This window comes from Macaca thibetana, chromosome 1 (genome assembly GCF_024542745.1).
Source record: "Macaca thibetana thibetana isolate TM-01 chromosome 1, ASM2454274v1, whole genome shotgun sequence".
NCBI lineage: Eukaryota > Metazoa > Chordata > Mammalia > Primates > Cercopithecidae > Macaca > Macaca thibetana.
In genome coordinates, this window is record NC_065578.1 from 156,793,439 (window position 1) to 156,819,957 (window position 26,519).

Sequence of the window (26,519 nt, forward strand, 5' to 3'; positions counted from 1 at the left end):
TCGGCCTCCCAAAGCGTTGGGATTACAGGCGTGAGCCACCATGCCCAGCACCTCTGTTTAATGAAGTAATGAATATCTAGCAAAACCAACATTGGAAAGTATAAGGTTAAAATCCAAGACAAAGCCCATAACAATAAGCCATTAATCAGTGTATCACAAAAAACCTGAGTTGCGTCCTTCAGAAGATACTAAGGCAAGTGCACCTGTGTGCTCTTCCTGTGTGTTTTCCCCCCTATGTGATATGGTTTGGATGTTTGTCCCCTCCAAATCTCATGTTGAAATATGATTCCCAATGTTGGAGGTGGGGCCTGGTGGGAGGTGACTGGGTCATGGGGGTAGATCCTTCATGAATGGTTTAGCACCATCTCCGTGGTGATAAGTGAGTTCATGCTCACTTAGTTCACAAAAGACCTGGTTGTTCAAAAGTCTGGGACCTTCCCTGACTCTCGCTCCTACTCTTACCATGTGACATGCTGGCTCCCTGGTTGTAAGCTTCCTGAAGCCTCACCAGAAGCAGATACCAGCACCATACCTCCTGTACAGCCTGCAGAACCATGAGCCAATCAAACTTTTTTCTTTAGAAATTACCCAGCCTCAGGTATTTATTTATAGCATCGCAAAAATGGCCTAATATGCTGTGTAATTTGTATGCACGTATATCTAGGACTCTATGGTGAGAAAGGGCACACATTTCCACCCATTACCGGAGAAAAAAGGAGCAAGAAGGAGACTGACAAATCCAGTCCATGTATAAAAAGGGGTGAAGGAGGAGAAGGAGGAGAGGAAATCAATACACTAAGAAGCCAACCCTTTCTTAACTGTGCCTGCCTTCCTGGGTTCACCTTGCTCTGTTTTAGAGTCCACTCAATAGCCTGTGCTTTGTCTTTAAGAAAATCCATCTGAGGCATCATTTCTACCTGTACACTGCAGAAATCAATTCTGTACAACTTCCTCCTTTTGCTAAATCCCTGAGATGCTGCCTATAAATTCAAAGAATTTCAAGCATCAACAATAACCCCTACCCCCACCCTAGAACTTAGTTATGAACATCTGTTGTTTACAAGGGTTCAGGCTGAGAGCTGCCAGACTTGTTCTGCAACCTCTACTTTAACACAGAGGCTGCCAGGGAGGGATGTCTGAATTTCATGCAAGGATGCCCTGTCCCGACTGCTTAAGCAGGAATCAGCAAACACAGCTCAGCATCCTACTATTGAAGATAATCCTAGTTTGTTCGATTCGTTTTCTAATCCTGGCTCTTTAACCAGCTGCACCCTAAATATACTAAGAAGCAGAACTGTGCTCGTTGATTCTCCCTGAATTTAAAACCCAAGGAGCAATGACAGTGGGGATGCATAAGAGGAGGCGCCAGCAGAAAAGATGGACCTATTTCAACTCTGAAAAACCCAAACCCTACATTTTTCTCATTCTCTCTAAATCTTTCATTAACAACGAGTCCTTCCCATGTCACGCTGTTTCTCTTCACCATGTGATACTTCTGTGCAGCGCAGGAATTAGATATTAAAGTCCTTACTCCAATTAACTAGGGAACAAATCTAATTGAGAACATAACTATACTGTCTTTTACCTTTCCCTGACTGAACCAAGTACATTTCCCTCCTGAGTACTGCACCTTTCTTCTCTTCCTGGTGACTACTGGAACCTGCTTTAAATGGGGTGCTATTTTTAAATTCCTGTGCACATGTGTTCTTATTAGTCTCTCTCAGCCTGCCCGATTTTCCCCATTTCAATTATAAAAGCATGTATAGCAGAGACTGTCTTTTCTTCTTATCTTGTAAACCCTCCCACTTAACACAGTCAGCTCCCAATAAGATGACACAGCTCTTGCCTTGAAAAGAGAACTGGATCAAAGTAAATTCATTTAATTGGCTGCAAATTCCTGAGAATTAAAAATCCCAAGAACACACTGCCTAGTAGTAGTTAGACACATTGCTTCCTGTGTCTGCTACAGAATTATTATGGGGCTTACAGGAGCAGAGAAAAGGAAAACTAAAAGCTCCCCGCTCACTAGCACTGTTGTCAAGGAACGTGATCACTACTGTCTTTGCTCCATGGAGCTGAAAGACTGAGGTATGGCCTGCTGACATTCCAGTGGCAGATCCTAGGAGACACAGGAAACTCTCAGGAGTCTCCAACATCCTCCCAATTGCTCATAAAAGCATATTTTGCTTCTGACCTGCCCTCTTATCATTCCCTACCCTAAAAGGAAGATATAAAGCCATTTATGCAGAAGCTTGGGAGCTTCTGTTTGGCCTCATGAGACAAACAACCCAGTAAACCACATATTATTATGTTCATGACTAAGGTGTGTACTGCACTGGCCTGCTGGCCTCGATGGTAGATACTGCAGGAGGCTGAATAGGACTGGCCTTCTTTTATTTGCCCAAGTCAAAATTGGGACCTGTGGGCCTGAACGGTATATCTTTATAGAAACTCAGCAATCTGGCAACAGGGCTAACTATTAACTCCAAGAGGACAAGAAAATCAGAGAGTGGCTGTATGACAAATGTCCTACTCTTCATGAATGTGAAGTATGGAATGGTGGATCTAAAAGTAACTCACCAAGGCTGAACTATATGACACCTTACAGAACAAAACATACAATTGCTGAGTTTTTATAGGGACCCATGCAATTACATAGAGTCACATAATTGCTTATGTCCTGCCCAATGTAGCTATACCATAAAAATCAGGGTGGGGGATAAATTTGTCATTCATGAGGGCCCACAGGGGTCTGAAGAAAATGGAAACTTGACATATTACCCAGCCAGGCTTAGGAATACTTAACTGTGCACAGGGAATGACTAGTGCATCTAATATACCAGTGTTTTACCCAGTATAGCTGTGCTCAGGCCCAAATCCTGAGGATAGGGATAATTGTTGCTACTATTTACATTTACTATGTGCCAAGCTCTGTCCTAAGTATTTCACATATTAATTCACTTAACCAGCATAACAACTCCATAAGGTAGGTATGAATATTACCTTCATTTTGCAAATGAAGATACTGAGGTGATTAAAAACTTTCATCTAAAATCACACAGCAAGTAAGTGGGGGAAATCCAGGATTGTGAACCCAGGAAATCTGGTTCCCAGAACTTATGATCTTAACTATCAGGGTTGACTCTTCCTGTGGCTGATCTTAACTATCAGGGTTGACTCTTCCTGATAATTATATCAGCTACCATTTATTAAGCATCCATTAAGTCACAGACAATAGCTAGTGCTGTATATACATTACATATATCCTTAGAAGAACCCTTCAAGGTAAGTATTACTGTCAACATTTCACAGGTAAGAAACTGAGGCTAACAGGGGTAAAGTGCCTTGCTTAAGGTTACCAGCTAGGAGTAGAAGAGACAAGATTCAGACCCAAGTTTTTCTGGCTAAAAGCTCTGGTTTTTCCCACTAAGTCACAAAGCTTCCCAAATAACTTTTAACTGAATTCCTTCTCTCTTCCAAAGACTGGATCACCCTGTCTTGCTGATTCCCAAGTGGCCTTCTTGTGTCTCTTCCATCCTGCTTTACCCATGTGTGAGAAGTCCTCCCAATTCTTCCTCCAAAAAGGACTCAACCATGATCTAAGGTTCTACATGAACTGAGCCCATGCAAAACACACCAAAGAACCTTCTGTTAATTTCTGAAGAAAGGCATCTTGAGCCATGGAGAAGGGAAGCCAACCCTTGCAACACCAGATGCTACATCTGGGCAAAATCTTTCCTGAGGGAACAAACAGCTCCCAAATATGTCCAAAGTGAGTGAGTGACGCACTGGTCCCAGGAAGTCAGGGGTTCTCCCTCCCAGGAGATTCATGTTTCCTGGTACTTTCTTTCTCGAGGTCACTCCATAAGTCAATGAGGAACTTTCTGGCCTTCCACCCTTTTCTGATCTGCAACCACAACTATAACATTTTCCATGGCCAACTGACTCTGCTTTTCAACCCAATGCTATCCTGTGAGACTGGTGAATGACTTTGAACTCAACTCCAGAGAAGGAACCCATCCGCAGTAGTGATGTAACTACAGAGACGGCGCACATTCAAATACTGGGCCTGAGGCCAAGAACACAGACTCTACAATACTTTTTCTTTAATTAATTGTGTAACTAACCTCCCACTGAAAGGAGTACTACAGGTTGAATGTCTACCAAATTCTTGAGATAACTAGGCCCTGCTCCCTCATATCCCTTCCAATGGTGACACAACTGATAACCAGCCAAACAAGAAAGTTTACTTTCTATGTCTACCTCCTTGATATTTTGCTAATTTAATATTAGTGAACATAGGAGATTGTCTTGTTCTTCTCTATCTCCAGTACCAAGCCCAATTGCTGATACATAATTAGGTTCCCAAAATGTATACTGAATGATACACAAATAAATACATCATTTAAATTCCTTTATACTCTCTGTAATCTAAGTATCACAGATGATACAAAGGAAGCTTCCCCTTTGTTCTTCTAAACCCTTACTATTGGAAATCACAAATATTTCCACAGTTTCAACCATCCCCTCTCTGTGCACATGTGCAAATCTCTACCAACAGCCAAAAAACCTCTTTAGCCCTGCATACAGCCATTCATTTTGTCAACTACTAGAAATTTCCGCTTCAATACTCTTCCAACACCTTAAACTTAAAATCTAAAACCCAAATTTCTCATATTTTACCCCTTCAAAAACAATTCCTTCTCCTAACTTCTGTTAAAAAACTTCTAGATTTCAGCTGGGTACAGTGGCTTATGCCTGTAATCCCAGAACTTTGGGAGGCCAAGGTGTGCAAATCACCTGAGGTCAGGAGTTCAAGACCAACCTGACCAACATGGAGAAGCCCTGTCTCTACTAAAAATACAAAATTAGCCTGGCGTGGTAGTGCAGGCCTGTAATCCCAGTTACTCGGGAGGCTGAGGCAGGAGAATAGCTTGAACCTGGGAGGCAGAGGTTGCGGAGAGCCGAGATCGTGCCATTGCACTCCAGCCTGGGCAACAAGTGCGAAACTCCGTCTAAAAAAAAAAAAATCAAACAACAACAACAGAAACCCCTTAAAAAGCCCCTCTATATTTCTTTTAAAGATACCATTAATTTATCAATCACCCAAGTCAAAAAGACACTTTACAGACCTTCTTTCTTTTGTGGCTTCCAAGTTCACTTGAAACCTGAATCCCATTAGTCAGCAATTCCTGCAGATTCTTTCTGCACCAGGTGCTTTCCATCTGTCTCTAGACTGTAAGCTCTAGGAGTACAGGGGTGGGTATCTGGCATGTGTCTGGCACATGGTAAGAAGATATATATTTGCTAAATGGACAGAAGGATAAATTCCTCATCTTTTCATTCCTACCATCCCAACCTAATTTAGATCCTTATGATCTACTGCAGCAACTGGTTTCCTTGGTCTCATGTTTCTTGTCATTTAGCAAACTACCACTAGGTTAATCTTCCTTAATCAGAGTTCATACCTATTTAAACCATCAGTGATTTCCAGTGTCTGTTGCATAGAGCCAAATCTCTAATCAAGAGTCAAGCCCCTCCACAATACAAACCTATCTCACTTTGTCCATTTCTTCCATATCCACTTATACTCCCAGCTAAACCAATTTACTCACTGTACCTCAAAATTGCTTTATTCTGTCCTCTAGCTGTGCTCCTTTTTCCTAGAATATATTCCCCTCCCTCTCAAGAGCATTTTCTTTAAAGTTTTGTTCAAATCTCATTTCCTTACTGAAGTTTCCTGACTACATCAACTGAGCCTCATCTCTTCTGCAGTATATACTTAGTACTTACTACCTATAGCCTTATGTTGAAGATTTGTATTCTTGCATTTGAATTTAATTTCTCCCTGACTAGATTATAAATTCATATGGGAAAGAACTACTCCTTTGATTTCTTTGGATCTCTGTCCTCTAAAGAGTTTAGAACAAAATCTCTAAAATAGTCAACAAATATGTGTTGAGGAGAAAAAGAAGCTAGGAGAAACACTGAAAAGATACTGACAGTGGGTTATAAAATAGCAGAAGGTCTCTGCAAGGAACACAGCAGGATAGCAATGTAGAAGTATTGCTCTAAAACTTCAACAGAAAAAAAAAGCTACCTAAAACCCTGAGTTATTAAAAGCAGGAGATCAAAACCAAGTGAGCTACGACTGAAAGGTAATTTACAGCAAGTCTATTTAAAAAAAAAAAACAAAAAAACAGTCAATGCATTATCAGTTAGAGTCCTGCTGGGAAATATTAACACAGATTCCACTTAAAAGAGACAATCAAAGGCTCAGCAACAAATAGGAATACATTTATGCTCTTCAAGGAGCCAAAGAAAATGCAAGAACATCTTCCCTAGAAAGGCTTCCTACCCTCACATAATACTTTATCACTGCTCTTAATCAAACCAGGCTGACAGAATTTCAGACATTATTAGCAGGGTCTTCCCACAATTCACAGGGATGGGGGAAGTCATGTTACCTGTCTTAAACAAAGCAGAATAAGGTAGGGTCAAATAATCACTACAGTTCTATCTGCGGCATCTCTCATTCTCTGGGGGAAGGGGAAAGAAGGAGAGAGATGGAATCAGAGGGTTAGCCTGCAATGGAGTCAGAACTGTGCAGGCTTTAATGAGGATGTCTGCACTGAGCACAATGTGGGAGAGGACATAAGGTGAGCAGGAGCAGAGCAGAGTAGGAAGCAAAGCCAAAGGGTGACAGGGTAATGGCTTCCAGGGGAAGAGGTGTCCAAAAGACGAAGAAAGCAGTTCAGCAGTGTCCAACCCTAAATGCAGTCACTTAGAACTGTAAGAAAATACCCAACCTAACCCAGTATGAGTGGTTGAAACCTAGCCAGGGTAAGAAAGTGGCCTGGAAAAAGGTGGGATGAATCCATATGGACCGAATTCAGCCCTGGCCAACCTGCTGCATCCCAAGTTGAATAGTTTCCACGTCCCTGAGATGGGTCTGTCCAGAGTTGCTGCTGGCAGCTGCTCTCCTGGCAGTACAGGAAGACAAATTCATGGCATTGCTAGCCCAACAGCTGCTACAGCTCCGGGGGAGGTGATGAGTGCCCGCTGAGATGTTCTGGGCAGAGAATGAACTATTCTGGGACCAGTCCTAGAGTCAGCAAAATCAAGGCTACAATTCACCGACTGAATGAAAATACAGTACTATTGTCACTCCAGAGACCCAGGAAACCAAGAGCACTTTCTGTGTCCCAGCTTCTTCGACTTCCATTGATTCTTGCCCTCACACTTGGCCCCATCTTGTCTATTACCAAGGGTATGACCTCAGTTTCGGCCCACATTAACCTCACCACTGGACTCCTTTCTTAACAGGTCCTCCTCCTTCCAGTCTCTCTGCTCCAATTGATCATATGCATCGTTGCCATAGTTACCCTTTGAAAGCACAGCCATAATTATATTCCTTGCTCAAAAACTATCAGTGGTCCCCCATGCTTACAGAATAAAACCCAAATCCTGTCACCTGGCATTCACAGACCTTTTTAATCTTCTGGCCCCTATCTTTTCCAGGTTTATTTCACTATCATATTTATAATTCCTGTTCTTCAGCAAAACAGATGAGTTATTCACCAGCCTTTGTTCTCACTTCTGTTAGCCTTTTCTAACACTGCGCTCTCTATCTAAAATGCTTCCTTTCCCATCTTTTTACCTTCTTTCTACAACTTCTCCATTATCTCGACTGTATTAAGCTTAAAGGATCAATACCTAGCATTGGCACTTTAATTTTTTCATCTCCCTTCCATTGAACTTGACATCCCTAAAGCCCTCTCCAGTCCCCCAATCGGAAGAAATATCTCTTCTTTGTGCACCTGTGACACTCTGTATGGATGGGTGGCCATGGTCTTTCCTACACTTGTCCTTTCATACACCACACATGGACAATATGGCAAATGCTGCTGATTGCCCCCCAATATTTCTCCTTCTTCTATGTTAATAGAAACTCTACTTTATAGTCACCCAGAACAATAACTATACTTCCCAGCCTCCCTTGCAGTTCAGCATAACCATGTGACTAAGTTATGGCCAGTCAGATACGAGTTGAAGAGATGTGTGTGCCACTTCCAGACTGCACCTTTGAAAAATAAGGCCATAACTGCCCCTTGTCCTGTTGCCTCTTCCTGCTGGCTGAAATGAGACCATGGTGGCAGTGAGCCATCTTGAGTCATACAGAAAACGGCAACACTCTCGGGATGGAATAAGAAGCTGACAGCCCTGGATGGCTAACACCTAGACTATGACATCAGAGAGAAATCAACCTCTATCTTGTGTATGCCGTTATTACTTGGGGTCTATTACATCAGTCAAACTTATATCTTTACCAAATCAGACATGCCTAAGATGCCTTTCCTATGCCAAAATGTCAAATTTTCAGTTGCCAGCACATGTTTCAAGCTTGTCTTAGTGATACTGACTGCCAGGTACCAAGTCTGTTTCAGCGGGATGGTTGTCTCTGCATAGCAATGCTTGGGTATGCACACATCTGAACACTTGGTTATCTTTTACAACACAAAAATGAGTGGAAATGGAAAAATGAAAGTGCTGTTACTAATGCTGCATTGCGAAGTAGAGGTCTCATCATTGTATTACTAAGATAAGGGCAGAACTCATCAGCTACGTGGACTCTTTAGGTATTCACTGAACTTGAGCAGGCAGGCCATGAGTTTAATCATGGAAAACAAACAAATAGAACTAAAGACAAGGCATACAATGCTAAAAATATATCAGATGAGGTATAATTTGGAATTTCACATATACACTTATTTATAATAATAGAACTTACCTACCCCACATACAACTGTAGTTAGACATTCAACCATTTGACTTCTGTATACACTTTTAGGAATAAATTATGCATGAAAGTAGGATGTTGCCTGAGCCTCTCTTATTGAGTTTCTCACCATCTTGCCTGTATTCAATGCATTTGTACTATGTTCTATTTCCTCTTCTACCAGGCTGTATCATATGAAATTGCCATTTTGCCTTACAAAAAAACCCAGCAATTTCATATGTTTCACCCAAAGAAATTGAAAGCTTTTGGGTTTGGGGCTCATTTTAGTCATCTTTGCATCTCTCACAATACCTTATATATGAGAGAATATCAATAAGAAATTGCTCTTACAGATCTTCTACTTGAAACACTTCCAGTTCCATCAGACACCACTTTTCCACCTTACCTTCTATCCTTTGCCTTAAAAAACAAAACTATTCTCTCTCTCTCTCTCTACAGGTAGCTTTTGCTTCTCCTCATACTAACTTTTACTACCAATGCGTAACTTTTATTCTCGAAGCCTGGGGTCCTGGATTTAGCTCTTTGTTCTCCTCTTTCTCTTCCCTGAATTCATATACTTTCATCTCTTCCACAATCACTTTTACCCTGAAGATTCTGCTAGCTATCCCCAGTCATAACCTCTTACCTCAGCAGTATGCCACCTCCACCTGCATACCTGATGGCCTCATACTGCTCGAAACCCAAAATGTTCAAAGTAGGATCACCATTCAAAACAGATCTTCCCTCAACACCCCCACTTCTATCATGGATGCCACAATTCTTCTAGGTCACCAGGGTAGAGACACTGGGTCACCCCTGACCATTATGGTTCTATGCTTTATCCAGTCAGTTATCCAGTCATATTTAGTTTCTTGAATACCTTCTCAATATATTCCTACTTCCTTTCCACTCCCTCCATTTTTTTTCTCTTACTTTTTGTGTAGATTACCCTGAAACCTTCATCCTGGCCTTCTCTTTTCCTCATGTCTCTCTCCCCACCTAAGAACCCAGAGAACCCACTAAAATGCTGCCACACCCAATCTGAACTTCTCTGCTTACTGTCAAAGAGCTATCACTTGGGGTCTACTCTACTTATTTAACTTATTTTCTACTGCTCTTGAAAATATCTGTGTTCTCATATCTCTACTAAAGTTCTTTTCATATTATACTACTTACGTAGCTCTTTTCCCTGTTAACCAGAGATTTTTTTTTTGAGACACAGGGTCTCACTCTGTCACCCAGGCTGGAGTGCAGTGGTGCAATCATAGCTCACTGTAGCCTCCAATTCCTGGGGTGAAGCGATCTTCCCACCTCCCGAGAAGTACATCACTATGCTGAGCTAATTTTTTATTTTTTGTAGAGATGGGGTCTTGCTATGTTGCCCAGGCTGGTCTCCAACTCCTGGCCTCAGGAGATCCTCCCACCTTACCCTCTAAAGTGCTGGGGTTACAGACATAAGTCACCATGCTCTACTTAACCAGGAACTCCTAAGCTTATGTTAGTTCCTATAGGAATCAACAGAGAGCACAGTACTCATAGGTATTTAAAAGGAATTTGTTAAATAAGTAGATTGATTGTTACTCAGGATACGATCAGGCAGGAAGCTATCGGAGTAAACCAGCTATGAAGTGTAACAGTCACCCTCTTCCAGGTTCTTGTACCACCTTGTATTAAATACTTTCCTCCCACAACATTTACCCCAACTTTAAACTATATATCTAATTGTGTGATTTGTTAAATGCCCATTTCTTCATCTAAGTGCTATGTGGAAGAAGCAGTTTGTTCCCTGCTACACTCCAAGGCACAAATGAGTTCAAGGAATGTGCAATGGAAATCAGTTAGATGAATGTGTTAGGAACCTTCCCTTTAATAAAGCTGGATCCCACACTAGCCCCTACACCCCCTTATCACCAAATATTCCTGCTTCCTCTTACCTGCACCTGCTGTTCTCTCCTCTGCCACACAAATCTACCTCTCAAGCCTAGGTCCCACCTGCTTCATGATAACTTTCCTGACTATTCCAGAACCTTTATCCATCTCTGACCTCTCATCAGATCTATGTTGTATGTAACACCAATGATGTCTTAATGAGATCATTACTGCTTTATATGGTCTAATTGCTTCTTGTATTCAAAATCTTATCTCCAATCACATAATGACTCTCTCAACCTCTCTTGTATTTTCCAATGCCTTGTATAAGCACAGAACTGGTCAATCAATAAATACTCGCTGGTTATTTGAGAAAAAATGATGCCAAGTACCATCTTTAACAGAAAATCAATTATTCTAGACTTGGAGAAATCACCCTATTCCTAGTATGTGATCTTAATCAGAGCAATTCAGATGGCTTGGAGATTAACACATCTGAACTTTAATTTGTAACAAATAAGTCCATAAGCTGAGAATATGATATAGTACTAAAAATCAAATGCTATTTTAAATTTAGGATGAGATTACCAACAGAATAAATCCAACTTTGAAACACTTTCTAAAGCAAATGATTCCTCCCCTAAGTCTTCATTTATCACATACTAAAATAACATTTTATTATCAGATGATTCTCTTATCATAAAGAGAATGAGACTTGGGAAAGATAAACTCTGAGGAAAAAAAAACATCTGGAGGAAATTCTTATTCTGGCTTATTTTCAGATGTCATGTTCTCCTCAACCTTAACCCCATTTTCATTGCACAGACCTGGCTTTTAAAGGATAATTTGTGTCCTGTATTATTAAGGCAATAAATAAAAATAGAAAATGGGGAAAATAAGATACACTTGGCACTAATTCTTAAATTCATTCATTCATTTATTTATTCCACAATATTTAGTGAGCATCTACTATACACCACATATTATACTAGGCCCTGTGGGACTCTAGAAGATCAAACAAACTTATACAGTCCGCTAAGGGAAGATAACAGAAGGCAGATAGTGCTGAATGCCCTAAGAGAAGAGCAAATAAAACGTTGCAAGAATTCAGAAGACGGAGAACTTTCTTTCTTCTGGGACAATCAGGAAAGTTTCCTGGAACAGGGAGAACCTGAGATGGTTCTTAAGACATGGGCATGGCTTAGACATGCAAACATGGAAAGACTGACCACATAAGCTCAAATAACAGGATGCCAGTGACCCACTGGAGTGAATGTTCTGTTTGGCTCAGGTATAGTGGAACAGAAACAAGAAATAAGGTTGGAAAGCTGTTTGAAGCCAGATGTAGAGGGGCTTAAAGACCAAGCCAAAAAGCATGCACCTTTGTGAACAGAACAGCACTTCCCAAATGCCAATGTGCACACAAATCACATGCTATGTTGTGGGATCATGTTATAGTAGGACTGGAATAGGACCTGAGATTCTGCATTTCTAACAGTACAGATGATGCTGACACTGGGAAACTACAATTTGAACATCAAAAACATAGATGGGCTGGGTGTGGTGGCTCACACCTGTAATTCTAGCACTTTGGAAGGATGAGGTGGGAGGATCACTTAAGACCAGGAGTTTGAGACCAAACTGGGCAACACAGCGAAACACTGTCTCTACAAAAATTAAAATAAAATAAAAATAGCTGGGTATGATGGTGCACACCTGCAATCCCAGCTACTCAAGAGGGAGGCTGAGGCAGGAGGATCACTAGAGCCCAAGAGTCTGAGGCTGCAGTCAGTCAAGATCACACTATTATTCTTCAGCCTGGGTGACAGAGCAAGACCTTATCTCTAAAAATAATAAAAAGAACATAGACAATGGAGAGACACTGAAAGTTTTGCAGAAAGAAACTCTCTGATTACCAGTGTGTTCCAGGAAGATTAACTGTGATCACAATGGAGCAAGCAGATTGGAATGGGGAGAAGCTGTAGACCAAGCTTGTCCAACCCACGGCCTGTGGGCTGCATGGGGGCCAGGACGGCTTTGAATGCAGCCCAACACACATTTGTAAACTTTGTAAAAATATTGTAAGGTTTTTTTTGCAATTTTTTTTAAAGCTCATCAGCTATTGCGTTAGTGTATTTTATGGGTGGCCCAGGACAATTCTTCTTCTTCCAATGTGGCCCAGGGAGGCCAAAAGATTGGATACCCCTGCTGCGGACTGTGATCCTCAATGCTGGCTGTTCATTAGAATCACCTGGGAAGCTTTTACACCACCCTGTTACCCAGGCCCCACTCCCAGAGATTCTCATTTAATTGGTCTGGAGTGGGGCCCAGATTTCTGTATTTTTTTTAAAGTTCTCCAGGGAATTCTAATGTGCAGCCAGGGTTGAAAATCTGCTATAGAAGATATAGTAAATACTGCAATCATTCAGACAAAAAAAGATGATGATCTAAACTAGGGCAATGGCAGTGGGAACCAAGTGAAGGGGCCAGCTGTATAAAATAAAGTACATGTAGAAGAAATAGACCTTAGCAACTGCCTGGACAGGGATTTAGATATAATGGCCTCAACATCATTTATTTCTCCTAATTAAAGACAGTTTGGTGAAATGGTTAAAAACATAGACCCTGGAGCCACACTGCCTGCGTCTGAATTCCAGCTCTACTATTTACTAGGGGTGTGTGAGTGTGGGTGTGTGTGTGTGTGTGTGTGTGTGTGAGAGAGGGAGAGAGAGAGAGAGAGAGAGAGAGAGAGAGATTAAGATAGACCCTGAGTTAAGCCCCTTAACCTTTTTATGCCCCAGTTTCTTCATCTATAAATTGGGGATAATAACAATAACCATCATATGGAGTTGTTGTTGGGATTAAGCAAGCTAACATATACATAAAGCCCTTAGTAGCATGCCTGGCAATAGAGCTATAAACAAGTTGGCTGTTGTTATTAGCATGGTTCATCATCTACTCTCATCTCTATGAAATGTTGAACTGCACACAAGCCTGATCTGAAAAACGAGAAGTCCTTGAGGGCTTTCAACCAATCTGAAGCCAGCGGCTCCTGAATCCAACTGGATCTAAGTAGTGTACCCTGCCCCGCTCCACCCTGGACCCCATTCCAAGGTCTGAGAGTAACAGCCACAGAGCCCCTACTTGAATTGCTGGTCCTTGGTGCTGCGTGTCTTGGCCAGGAAGCGTTCCGCCAGCTTCTCCAGGTTGCGGGAGTAGTCCATCTCAATCTCTGCCTTCTTTCGGAAGAAGTCCTGGAGGTCCTGCAACAGTTGCACCCGAAGCTCACACTGCTGATCCAGGCATTTCATCTGCTCTGTGAGCTGAGCACGGATCTCTACAACAACAACAAGGAAGACAGTCAGAAAGACAGCCCTGAACAAACCACCATGCATGCCAATATTCACCCACCTTCCATTTACTTATTCCCCGTGCCCTGGGAAATTCAAAGCCCTGAACAAAAAAGCCTAAAGTCTAAACTGTCCATACAATGTGAGGCACCTCCAAAAATGCCAACCCTTTTTACACCATTAAAGAACATTGTGAACCAGGAATCTGCTGAATCACTTAGGAGAAGCTGCTTATTAAACATAATAATATTCCTATCTACCATTTATATTACTATGTTTCTAGTGGCAGAGAGCCACAATCTGGGTTGTCTTCTGGCAGAGGGCCCAAATGAATTATCACCCCAACCATCCTAAGAGGCAGGTACTACCTTATCCCCATTTTAAAAATGAGAAAACTGAGTCTTGAAGACGTCAAACTTTTAAGTGGTGAAGCTGGGATTCAAACCCCAAGAGACTGACTTTAGAGCCCATGCTCCTACTTTTTGCACTTTCCCCATCATTTCAAAATGTTGTTTAGCATCTTCATGAAGTAGGATGAAGGTCAGGATATTTTAATGGAGATTGAAAGAAAATTTCCCAAGGTCAAATCGTATCAATCAAAACAAAACAAGCACAAGAACTTCTGGGCAAGCAAACCATTCACTGTCAATCAGATTTCACAGTTTCCAATATCACAGAATGAAAATCATTTTTTAAAGAAGACTTGGAAAGAGATTTTTTTTCACTAACAAATATCACTCATATCCGTGTTGCTTAATCTTCAGGGATGCTGAAGTGCCTCTATAGTGTCATAGCTATAAATATTTCTGGTTAAGCTCTAGCATACAGATTTCTGGCTGGTCAGGGTCCTTGTATGGAGCTAGCAAATACTCTCTCTGGAACTGCTGCAAAGGAAGCTACAGATGCGACCAGATCTGCCTCAAATGTAGTACCGCATTTCTTACTGACAAGAGACCTGGCACTCACAGGAAGCAGTCTGCCAAAGCCAGACTGATTTTCAGCTCAGAGAAGGCCTGCAGTGTGTATCCTGCTGAAGTTATGTCCCAATCCCCATCTGAGTCAGAATGGAGCCATTTCTTTCATCCTTTTCCTCTGCAAGCCTACTTAGCTCCAAGGGCATTAGGATGTGACAGTGACTCCAAACCCACAGAAAAGGATCACCTATATTATGCCTTTCCTTATGCATGCCCCAAATTCATTCCCAAGTAGTACAGTTGTAACAATGCTTTCTGTCTATGCTATGTAATGCATCATTATGGGGAGAGGGGGTCTAGAGTTTTCATGTGAGCTGCAGATAAATCAGAGAAAAACAGGATGAGAACTATGATGTTGAAATGTTCATGAAGCAATGAGGGTGGGTAAATGGTGCATTTAGCTTTGCCTTGAAGTAGTTGAGGCTCTATAATCTGTCCCCATCTACATTTTTGTTTCTGTTTTTACAAATATCAGTACGCCCTTTGCAGATGATCTCAGGTGATCTGTAAGCGCAATTCTCACCCTCTTCATCCTCATCTCTCTCCCTGTCAACCACCAATGCCAACCAGCCCTGCAGTAACCTCACCTGAACTGAAACTGAGCTCCAGAGGATTGTTTCAAGCAGACAGAAGGCTGTGCAGAAAAGCTGCCTACCTCATCACTCATCAAAGCTCTCTTGTTCTGTGTTTTATGGAGTCTGATTACAAGGGTATTGGGGGTAAAGATCTGCAGAGGTTATGTCAGGCATCTGGTTCTTGCCAGGGATTTCTGGGTCTCTTAAAGGGAACAGCCCTTGTTGAGACTATTCCTGAAGGCATTGTACCCCTTCCATATATTAGTGAAAAGCTGATAGTAATAGCATTGGGTAGGCAAACTGTGCATTGAGAGGGCATTCACAATGCTTACTAATATTACTTAAATCTCATCCATTAAGAACCAAGGCCTCTTTAGGGTAGAAAGGCTTTCCAGGTACTGAATCGTAACAGATGTACAGGGGATACGGATGGGCAGTAAGGCTGTCAGGTCCCTCTGAGTCCCCTGTAATGCACTTAAGAATTTACCTCAGTAATCTCACTCGCCAGGAGAATAGAAAGAAACAGTGAGTTGGATGACATCCACCCTCTGCCAAAAAAAGAGAGGACGAGGCAAAGTCCCATGAAGTTCCAGAAGTAGGCCACTCCAGACTTAGCCTGTCCAAGGAACAAGTATTTCATAGGAGGCCTCTGAGATATGTGATTTAATGTAAGAAACCCCCAAGCACATCCAGTCAGCAAGGAAATCCAGCCTGACTTTGTCAGGTGCCTCAATGAGGGCAGCACAGTGTATGCTGCATCACAGGTACTCCCTCTGGGACCCTGAAGGGAAGGGAGCATGTGTTTATTGAATACATTTTATGGGCCTTTCTATATATCATCTCATTTAATTCTCACAGGTAGTCTGTAAGGTATACACAATAATCCTGATTACACTAAGGAGAAAACTGAAGTAAGACTCTTCAGGTAATTTACCAAAGGGTCAACGATCACGCAAGTGGAGCTGGAGCTAAATTAAGGTTTGCTTGACTTGTCAAAGAGGTTAATAGTAGGTCAGAGAAACAAAAACAAGAGAAATAGAACACCAGTTTGGAGTCTCTGAAAGTATTTCTGGGTAAATCACAGTGACCATGACTCTTACTCCTGGAACATCGCCTTTTCCACCTTCCAGCTGAGGGTTGATTCAGGCCCCTAAGACAAGTATAGACTTGCCCACTGACTCATTAGCTAGCTATGTTTCAATCTGTCCACAACCAGACTGGATCCCTTCCCCACTTCCTAGATCTACCCTACAGGACAGCTTAGAGGGAAGTGCTTTTCTTGTCCTGTGAGTGCACCCTGAGGTCTACCAGGAAGCCCAGGGGACAGAGACTGTGAGAAAGCAGTATCCCCACCCCTGATCCAGGAAGAAAAAAAAAAAGAGGCTCTGTTAATAGATACCACCTGCCAGTGTGATTTATTTGTGATATGACACCACTGAGCATCTCCCCTCCCTCAATACTGGCCAAAAAGAAGAAGAGGAAGAAGGAGGAGGAAGGAAGAAGAGGAGGTGGAGGAGAAGGAAGAGGAGGAGGAGAAATAAGAAAGAGAATGAAGAAGGAAGAAGGAAAAAGAAGAAGAAAGGAAGAAGAAAGAAGAATGGAAGAAGAAAGAAGAAGATGGCTCCCTTGTTACCATCTTCAAAGCATCCACACAGGTATTAAGGGAAATTCTAACCACTCTCACTCTTAGGCGTACAGCTCCAAGACAGGACAATTGTTCTATCCAGGGCAAAATGTGCTGCTTTAGGCGCTGCTGCTGCTGCTGCTCCTACAAAGACAAACAATGGTCCCCAAGAAGGCAGCTATGCTGGCCCCAGTCCCTGTCCATGCACACAAGGGGCAGGAAACAACGGGCCACTGAATACCAGCACTCCTGGGCCATGTGCCCAGACTGGAGGCCCCTCTGAACCCTGGCCTATTAACAAACAAAAGGGCAGAAAGAAGAAAGGGGCAATTATAAAAACACAGAGGAACTCCTCACAGCTCCCTTGTGTGCTTAGGCGATCATGCATGTGCACATCATGTGTGCACATTCAAAGACTCACACAACTCATACCACTTACACCATGCTTCACGATACCAACTCAAGAAGGCTTTACACATCTGGTTTACAGTAGGATGAGAGTTCTTGGGAGCTATGGAGATGGTAGGGTCCTTGCCAGTTCCTTCCCTAGAAATACATGGGAAGAAGTCAAGCTCTCACTTTCTAGAAGCAGCTACATCTTAGGGGTACAAAATAATTCCCTGGCTATTCACAAGGCCAAAGTACTAAGGTCGCCATGAGCCACCTGGAGTGATATACACCCCCAAACAGCCTCCCCTGAGCACCCAATAGAGCCCATTTATTCAGCAAATCTTACTGAGCCTCTCCTGTATGGAGGCACTGTGCGAGGTGATGGTGACAAAGGAGAAAAAGACAGGTCTAAGCCCTGTCTAAAGAGGCTTGACAAATAAGAGAAAGGACAAGAGAACACAAAAAGTCTTATTGTTTCTGCTTTAAATATTCTTTATTGTAACAAAGCTGAGGTAATAAGCCCCAACCTGAAGATCTAAGATTTAAAAATCATCAATAGCAGAAAGAAATCACATAACAGGGCTAAGAAAAATCCAATGTCCTCTAACATTTTTTCTTATTATGATTTTTAAAAATGACACTTGAATAAAAATTGCAGCTTCCCTTGCAAGAAGAACCAAATTTTTTAAAAAGGTTCCTGAGAATCAGAGTTGACCTCTGGTTGATATTTCATGCAAAGACTCAAGACAAATTTAAACCTCACTGTTCTGAATTAAGATAGTGATGACTGTTGCTCAACCTTGTGAATATGTTTAAAAAATTGAATTGTACACTTTAAAAGAGTGAATTTTACAGTATGTGAATTATATCTCACTGAAAAAAAACAGATAAAAAAATTGAACCCCACCACATAGCATATTCTGTTGAGCACCATCTGCCAGTGAAGGGGAAAATAACCCAACAAACAGGAACCAAAAGGAGGAATGGATTCTTGGTTTCCATTTCCCGGTGTGTATGAATTAAATGAATTCTGCATTGACTATTCCTAAAGCAAATCTTGGAAGCTGCCCCTCTGGGCAGTAGGCTTGGCCATGACATTGAACTCCACTGGCAGATCACCAATTCCAAAGGATGTCAGATAAAGACCTGCCAGGGAGTGTTTTTATATGTGAATTCAAATCCAGGATCACCAGACACACCCACAAAGCTTCCCCTGGGACATGCTGCCTCCTTGTCCATGCTTGGCCACAGCTAAGATATTAATTACACTCGTCCTAGTATTTAGAAAGAGGCGTATTTCCTTTTTAGAAAGATACTGAAGGATCTCGATAAGCATGCAACTGGAAGAAAAACTAGCCCTAATAGGATACTGATCATTTAACAAAAACAGGCAGGGCCCCGCCACGCTGACAATCATGTAGACTCTAAATTACAACACCTGCCAATGCAGATGACACAGTCCTCTGAAGACTGCCCTCACTTCAGAGAACATCCAGGGAATTCACCAGCCAGTAGAGTACAGGGGGTGAGGGTGTTCAGCCTATTGCTTTCAATTCAAGGATCCCTTTCTTTCCTCCTTTCAAAATTCATCTTCTTCTTGAGGAATTTTCTCTGATTAAGTCATGAATACCACATTTCTAAGGAGAAAATAGGGGAGGAAGGGCAGGCCAGGAGACAGATGTAATCTTTCAGGAAAGTCACACACACATGTCCTTCCTTTCTCCCTGATGTGCCAGCACCCAGGGGGCAGGAGCTGCATCTCCCTCAGGCTCTGTTGCCAGCACGCAGAGCAGAAGATCAGCCCATGCTCCCCATTGGGAACCTGGTCTGACTGTCAGTCTTTTTCCACCCAATCTGCCTCACCCATTTTCAGCCCTTTCAAAACGCATGATATCACCTCAGCCATCTCAGGAATATTAATTCCTAGTACCTTTCCAGAGAATGTTACATAAGAATACAATTGAGGCTTTCAGGCTCTACCCTCCATATCTCTTACCAAGACTTCTTATCACAACAGTAATCAGCCCCTCTCAAAACTGTTCCTCAGGAAACAAAATACCAGAATGCCTGCCAAGTCTTGCTCTCTACTCTGCTAATTTGCCTTTCTATGAACTTAGTAAAGGAAGGACTCAAAACTCCTTGCTGGACAGATGTAAGAACCAAAGCTCAGAGCAGCAAAGGGGATTGACCAAGATCACACAGCTATTTAGTTGTAGATCAAGACTGAAATCCAAGTCACTGAGTTCCCAACGTCCTTTCTTACTTTTACTTACTCTTATTGCAAACATTTATTTGAGTGCCTTCCAGGTGCTCTGAGAATACAGACAAAAAGTACTTCCTCAAAGTTAGCAGGGTAGTGGGGAAGAAAGAAGAAAAAACGGTAACAAACAAAGTTAAATAATAATATAAACAAATGAGTATGCACACAGAGCAGAGAGACACAGCACTGCCCTCAATTTGTTATATGGGCTGTAACACATCTTCAGTGACTGACATTACTTATCTATGAGTAGTCAGTTTCCAAGAAAAGGCCATCAAGATACTTTCAGTAAACTAGGAAACAGCAAATATTCTTCCTCAAAGAGTGTGACTTTTTCCACATTACTTTATTAAGTAAGGAACAAACCAGGCCAGGCACAGTGGCTCACGCCTGTGATACCAGGACTTTGGGAAGCCGAGGTGGGCCAATCACTAGAGCTCAGGAGTTCGAGACCAGTCTGGGCAACATGGCAAAGTCCCATCTCTACAAAAATTTTTTTAAAGTTAGCTGGGAGTGGTGGCGTGTGCTTTAGTCTCAGCTACTTAGGAGGCTGAGGTGGGAGGATCGCTTGAGCCCAGGAGGTCAAGGCTACAGTGAGCCGTGATTATGACACTATACTCCAGCCTAAGTGACAGAGCAAAACCCTGTCTCAAAAAAATAAATAAGGCAGGCACAGCCAACCAACAAAGAGCTATTACATTTCTGAAATAATTGTTTTTCATTCCTTGTATCCATGTTTTCCCCACATGCTTTTGGCAAAACTGATTCCACCCCTGACTTCTCCAAAGATAGGTGAAACCCCATCTCTACTAAAGATACAAAAAATTAGCCAGGCATGGTGGCACACATCTGCCTCGTCAAAGATAGTGTGCTTTCTCAAACCCAGGCCTTGGCTGGGAGATGGAAGACCCGGGGACAAAGAGAGTGTGATGCTGCCACTGACATCTTGCTATCGTGAATGGAAAGCCTGTTTGAGAATGGAGTTGGCCCAAAGAAGCAGAGCTGAGAGATGGGGAGAAGGAAACATGAGTATCTGAATGAAGTCACAACGAGAAGCCAGCCCTATCCCTAGGCCTTTCAGTTACACAAGTCAATTCATTCAATTTTCACTTAAAACACTTTGCCTTAGGCCAGGCACAGTGGCTCACACTGGTAATCCTAGCACTCTGGGAGGCCCGGATGGGAGGACTGCTTGAAGCCAGAAGTCTGAGATCAGCCTGGTGAACATAGCGAGACCTCATCTCAAAAAAAAAAATAAAATAAAAAATATACAAAAAAGAAACAAACAAACAAAAGAAACCACTTTGTCTTGGAGTTTTGGTCCCTTGCAAAGAGGCCCTAACGGATAAAGTGAGGATTTCTGAAATATTCAGAAGTATGAAGATCCCTGTTCTCAAGAACGTACAATCTAACTGGGAAGACATGATCCAAATATACAATACATTTCAAAATTTTACATAACAATTCATATTACATAATTGCACAAGATATATAATTATATAGTATAGAAATTATGTTATTGTATACTATAAGGACATGAAATTAAGAATAAATACTACAATGAAAGGGTTGAAAACTCAGGAAGATCGGTGGGGAATCCCGTTACTAAAGTCAGGCTTCTGGAGGTAGTCTAAACTTCTTGAAAATAAGAAATTTGGTCGGGCGCGGTGGCTCACACTTGCAATCCCAGCACTTTGTGAGGCTGAGGCAGGCAGATCACGAGGTCAGGAGTTCGAGACTAGCCTGGCGAACATGGTGAAACCCCAACTCTACTAAAGATACAAAAAATTAGCCAGGCATGGTGGCGCACACCTGTAATCCTAGCTACTTGGGAGGATAAGGCAGGAGAATTGCCTGAACCCAGGAGGCAGAGGTTGCAGTGAGCCGAGATTGCACCATCACACTCCAGTCTGGGCAGCAGGGAGTGACTCTGTCTCAAAAAAAAAAAATTAAAAAAGAAGAATAAATTGTCTGTTCAGCTGACTAATGTACTTGTGGGACCCAGAACAACACCTAGCATTATAGTAGGCCTCCAAGTTTGTGGAGGGAAGGCAGGAGAGGAGAAAGAGAGAGAGAGAAAGGGGAGGAAACGGAAATCTGAACTAATATTCTGAGGGAGGGTAGGATTTCAGTAAATGAAGGGTGACGGGATATTCCAGAGTTAGAGAAAACATACACCAAGAGATGGGAATGTTTGAGCGTGTCCTCTCTGTGGGGTAGTGAGGAGGATGTCCTTACTGGAACAAAAGGTGGCACTGAGGCTTGGTCAAAGATAAAGGTGCAAGGCGAGGAATAGCTCCAAAGGCCAATAGAGTAGTTTGGATCTCAAGCAGCCAGAAATGGAGCTGGTAAAAGTTTGTGTCATGACGAATGTAATAAACGGAGTTGAAGCAAGATCACAGTGAAGGAAGTCTGCTGGATGGAGTCCTATGCTGTCTAAATGAAGAAATGGAGTGGACATTAATGAGCAATACAAGCTGAATGGTAGAGAGGTCAAAATGAGTAGAATTCCATGAGTGGAAAATTTCTGCACATACCAACACCAATCATTAGCAACAACACATACTTAAGAGCCCATGACTCTATAGTATGATTCCAAACCATACTTCCCTTCACAGTAATCAGCAAACTGGCCGTAAGAGACATCCTTGGGTTCAAAGGTAAGACAGTAATCTTGGCGGGAGGAAGGGGGTAGTGGGGGCAGTTGTGACTGGAACCCTGGCCTCCCTGGCTTTCCTTTTGACTGTAGTTCTCTGTGATGGACTTTAAACATGGCCATCTTCAAAAGTGTCTGCGCTGTGCAGCAGATTATCCCAAAGCTATGAAAGAAAGAACCACTCCTCCCCTTACATTAACTCCACACTACCTAAAAACAATGCCTGCACCTTTGGTAACAAAGAGAAACCAGCCAGTGGAAAAGAGAAGAAAAATGGCCCTACAAGTTTCCAAAGGACATTCAGTCATCCATTAACTTTCCAGCCCCCAGGTGAACGCACAGAAGGCAATCTCATAAAGCCAATGAGAGGGATATCTCAATGAACTTCAATCATCGCGACTGCTCTGGCAGGCCACCTTAGTTCTTTCAAGTGACTCAAAAGCAAGTTAAAGACAAAAAGCTCCCAAATGAAAAAGCTGCCACATCAAATGCCAAAGTAGTAATTTTAGCTCCTAGGTCTTGGCTGAGATGGCTAAGAAACAGAATTCTCAAGGTCCAAAATTTAGAATTAATTTGTACCACAAACTAAAGATGCAGGATGTGAAGACCAGCAGCTCCTCTGGGAAATGTCACCTAGTCTGATGCTCCTGATTCACTGCTAGTGACAAGCTGCACGTCAGTTCCCAAGGACCACAATAATCAACAAACAAACCCAGCAAATATTTATCTAACACTAACTCTATGGGAAGATCTGGGTGATGAATCATTGGAACACACATGAAAATGTAAGATATTTACACAAGAAAATGTAAGACAGTCTCTTACTCTCAAGGAGCTTACAATTGAATTGGAGAAAAGGAGGACTAAATGCAAAAATATTTAAGAGTATAAGACTGTGCATCCTAAGTGCCAAAATAATGGTCCCAGACTACATTAAGGGAGGAAGAAATCAGTAAAATCTAGCATGGACCTCTTGAGACCTTGGGTAGGGGAGGATTTAAACGGAAGCGAGGGGGATGACAGATGAAGGGTTGTAGTTAGCAAAGCAAAGTCAAAGAGGCTAAAATGGGCAGATGAAGCTCAGGAGGCTGTGAGAAGCCCTGTGACCTGAAGGTTCACACAGAAGAGTATGAAGAGAAAGGGTAGAAAAGCAGGCTAGGGCCAGCAGAGAGGGCCCTGCATGCGTGATGAGCAGAACAGATACATAGTTCTAAAGGGCTCTATAAACTCTGGACAAAGCAAAATGACAGTCTTGAAAAGCAGGACAGCCCAAGAAGAGTCAAAGCTCAAGGAGAGTCAAAATCCAAGAAATTTCCTACCAAACAATTCCTGAAAAGACCAAATGTCAGTTCAAACATGTCCACTCTCTTAGAGGACAATGGCACACTGTATGTGCTCAAGGCTCCAGCACAATCGAGTTGAAAACAAACCAGATCAATATTAAAATCCAGACCCTAAGTTCCTGTAGAGCTGGCTCTGGAAAGTTTACTTCATTTTGTGCAGGACCCAGCTTAGCGTACAGCACATTGTTTCAATACAGCACATACATACTGGCACATTGTTTCAAATTTATTGAACAAGCAGGGACCAAGCACCTATTCATTACCAGGGAGAAGGACAAACAAAAATGATTAAGGAAGACCAAGAAGTTCAGGTAGCTCGTGAAATGCCTGAGAAGCATCCTACTGGAAAAGACAGTTGTATTCTCCTTCTGTTCTCAGGAGAGGTCAAGTCTAGAAATAGACATTTGGGAGTCATCAGCAAATATTATAGATGGCAGTTAGGAAGTTAACCAGGAAAGTGAATGCAGCTGTCCATAAAGAGCATGTAGAATGAAAAAGACGTTGGCTTAGGATATCCCCATTTAGGTGGAAAGCAAAGGAAGGAGAGATAGGAAAGTAGATTAAGAATGAAGAGAGATGTACAAAAGTGTCAATAACTACGGCGTATTTAAATAAGACAGCAAGTCAAAGAGCTCATTAACTTTGGCAATGAGAAGTCTATCATTATTGAGGGCCTGCTCTGCCAGATTCAGTTTATGCATCACCCCAGATGAACACAACTACCTTGCTGCTGGCTGAAACAGTCTGCCCAGTTCCCGTTGCAATGGCTGTTCCTGGGCCTTCATATGTTGTTGGTGGACCAGCCTGACAGTGCTTTGCCTTGTACCCCTGCTGCGTGATTCTCAATCCCACCCCAGGTTTTCTCTATTGCCACTGGAGCATGAGATTTGGAGTGACCTATTCAATCAACAGTCATGTCAACAAGTACAGAGAAGTGGAGGCTCCATGAATCAAAGTACCTCATGACAGCTACTGTTCTGGATGTTGGGTAGACAGTCCTGTCCTTGACAAAACTTATCCCAATGAAAGAATCTGCCCAGCAGATCCTTCAGAATAGCTAATCATTTATTTTTCAGCAACTCAATATACATGTTAAGTGACTGGCTGATTATAAGAACTGGTTTAGTTGACCATGGTTTATTTTTTATGGAAAGGTAAACTGTCCCCACAAAAGTTATAGGCAGACACATCTTATATATTTACTAATAATCACACATGCCATTTATTAAGTGCTTATTACGTGCCAAGTAGGCTCCTATTGAGTCACTATTCAAGTACAAAGGTATCTCACTTAATCCCCAAAACACCCCAGGGAGATAAGTTTGCAGCAAAGCCGAGTGATTAAGAGGACAGACTGCATTGAGAAAAACTTGGATTTTAATTCTAGTTCTGCCACCTGGTACCTGTGTCTCCCTGAACAAGACACTTAATCTCTCAAAGTCTTTTTCATTATCTACAAAATGGAGTTTGTAATAGCAGCCACTCCATTGGATTGTTATGAAGAATAAAAGAGATGGAGAATATAAAGTGCTTGTTACATGCCGGATGCCTAGTAAGCTTCCATTAAAAGGCAACCATGATTCCTCCCATTTCACAACAAGGGACCACCGAGGTTCCTAGAGATCAGTTAACTGCCTAAGGTCACTCAGATAGTGACAGATCACAACAGGATTTGAACCTAGATGTGTTTAATTCTAAAAATCAGTGCTCTTAACCACTCTCCCCCATCCATTTGTTTATAATGCTGAGATATGACCTCATGTGGTTGTCTGTCATAGTGGAATCTTTTAGTGCTAGGCTGGCAACGTTGACTGGTTAACAAAAAGAATCCCTGAATTCCTTCAACTTAATCAAATAAGAATCCTCATACTCACTGTCTTAACTCCGAATGTTTAAGGGTATGTGTTGGGAAAGAGGAGGAAACACCTTTTTAATCATTTCTTCTTGAAGGCAATAGCAGGAAAAAGTCCATGCCATCATCTAGAGATGCTATCAACTGGAGAGGCCGCAGAGAAAAGCCTGACCCTGGAACTGGACTGCCTGGGCTCAAAATGCCAGCTCCACCACTGACTAGCTGTGTGTGACCTTGGGCAAATTACTTATCTCTCTATGCCAGAATGTCCCCATTCTGTAAAATTTTGATAATAACAGTACCTACCTCACAGAGTTTTTATGAGTCAATATTTGTAAAGTTATTAGAATAATTCCTGGTACATTACATTGTAAGCACTATATACATTTTTTTTTTTTTTTTTTTTTTCTTTTTTTGAGACGGAGTCTTGCTCTGTTGCCCAGGATGGAGTGTAATGGAGCAATCTCGGCCCACTGCAACCTCTGCCTCCTGGCTTCAAGCAATTCTCCTGCCTTGGCCTTCAAAGTAGCTGGGATTACAGGCGCCTGCCACCACGCCCCGCTAATTTTTTTGTATTTAGTAGCGACAAGGTTTCACCATGTTGGTCAGGATGGTCTCGAACTCCTGACCTCAGGTGATCCACCTGCCTTGGCCTCCCAAAGTGCTGAGATTACAGGCGTGAGCCACCGTGCCCAACTTAATACACATTTCTGATAATACATAAAATCTATCCCATAGGTTCTTTGATCCTTTAACTTTTCGATAAAGAAGGTACAGAAAGTGATAGGAATTGAACAAAATTAGTGGCTTCAAACTTTGGCAATCCAACACACATGCACACACACAT

The 26,519-nt window shown here is 42.2% G+C and overlaps 1 protein-coding gene across 8 annotated transcripts in view; it reads right to left on the minus strand.

The window, feature by feature from the left end:
• The window catches only part of SRGAP2 (SLIT-ROBO Rho GTPase activating protein 2), a 250,078-nt gene that overhangs the window by 138,625 nt on the left and 84,934 nt on the right, over positions 1–26,519 (minus strand). For all 8 annotated transcript variants that reach the window (XM_050762753.1, XM_050762745.1, XM_050762815.1 and 5 more), the window contains exon 3: positions 13,793–13,985. In XM_050762753.1, coding sequence (XP_050618710.1) covers positions 13,793–13,985 — 193 coding nt within the window. The remainder of the gene's footprint in view (positions 1–13,792; positions 13,986–26,519) is intronic.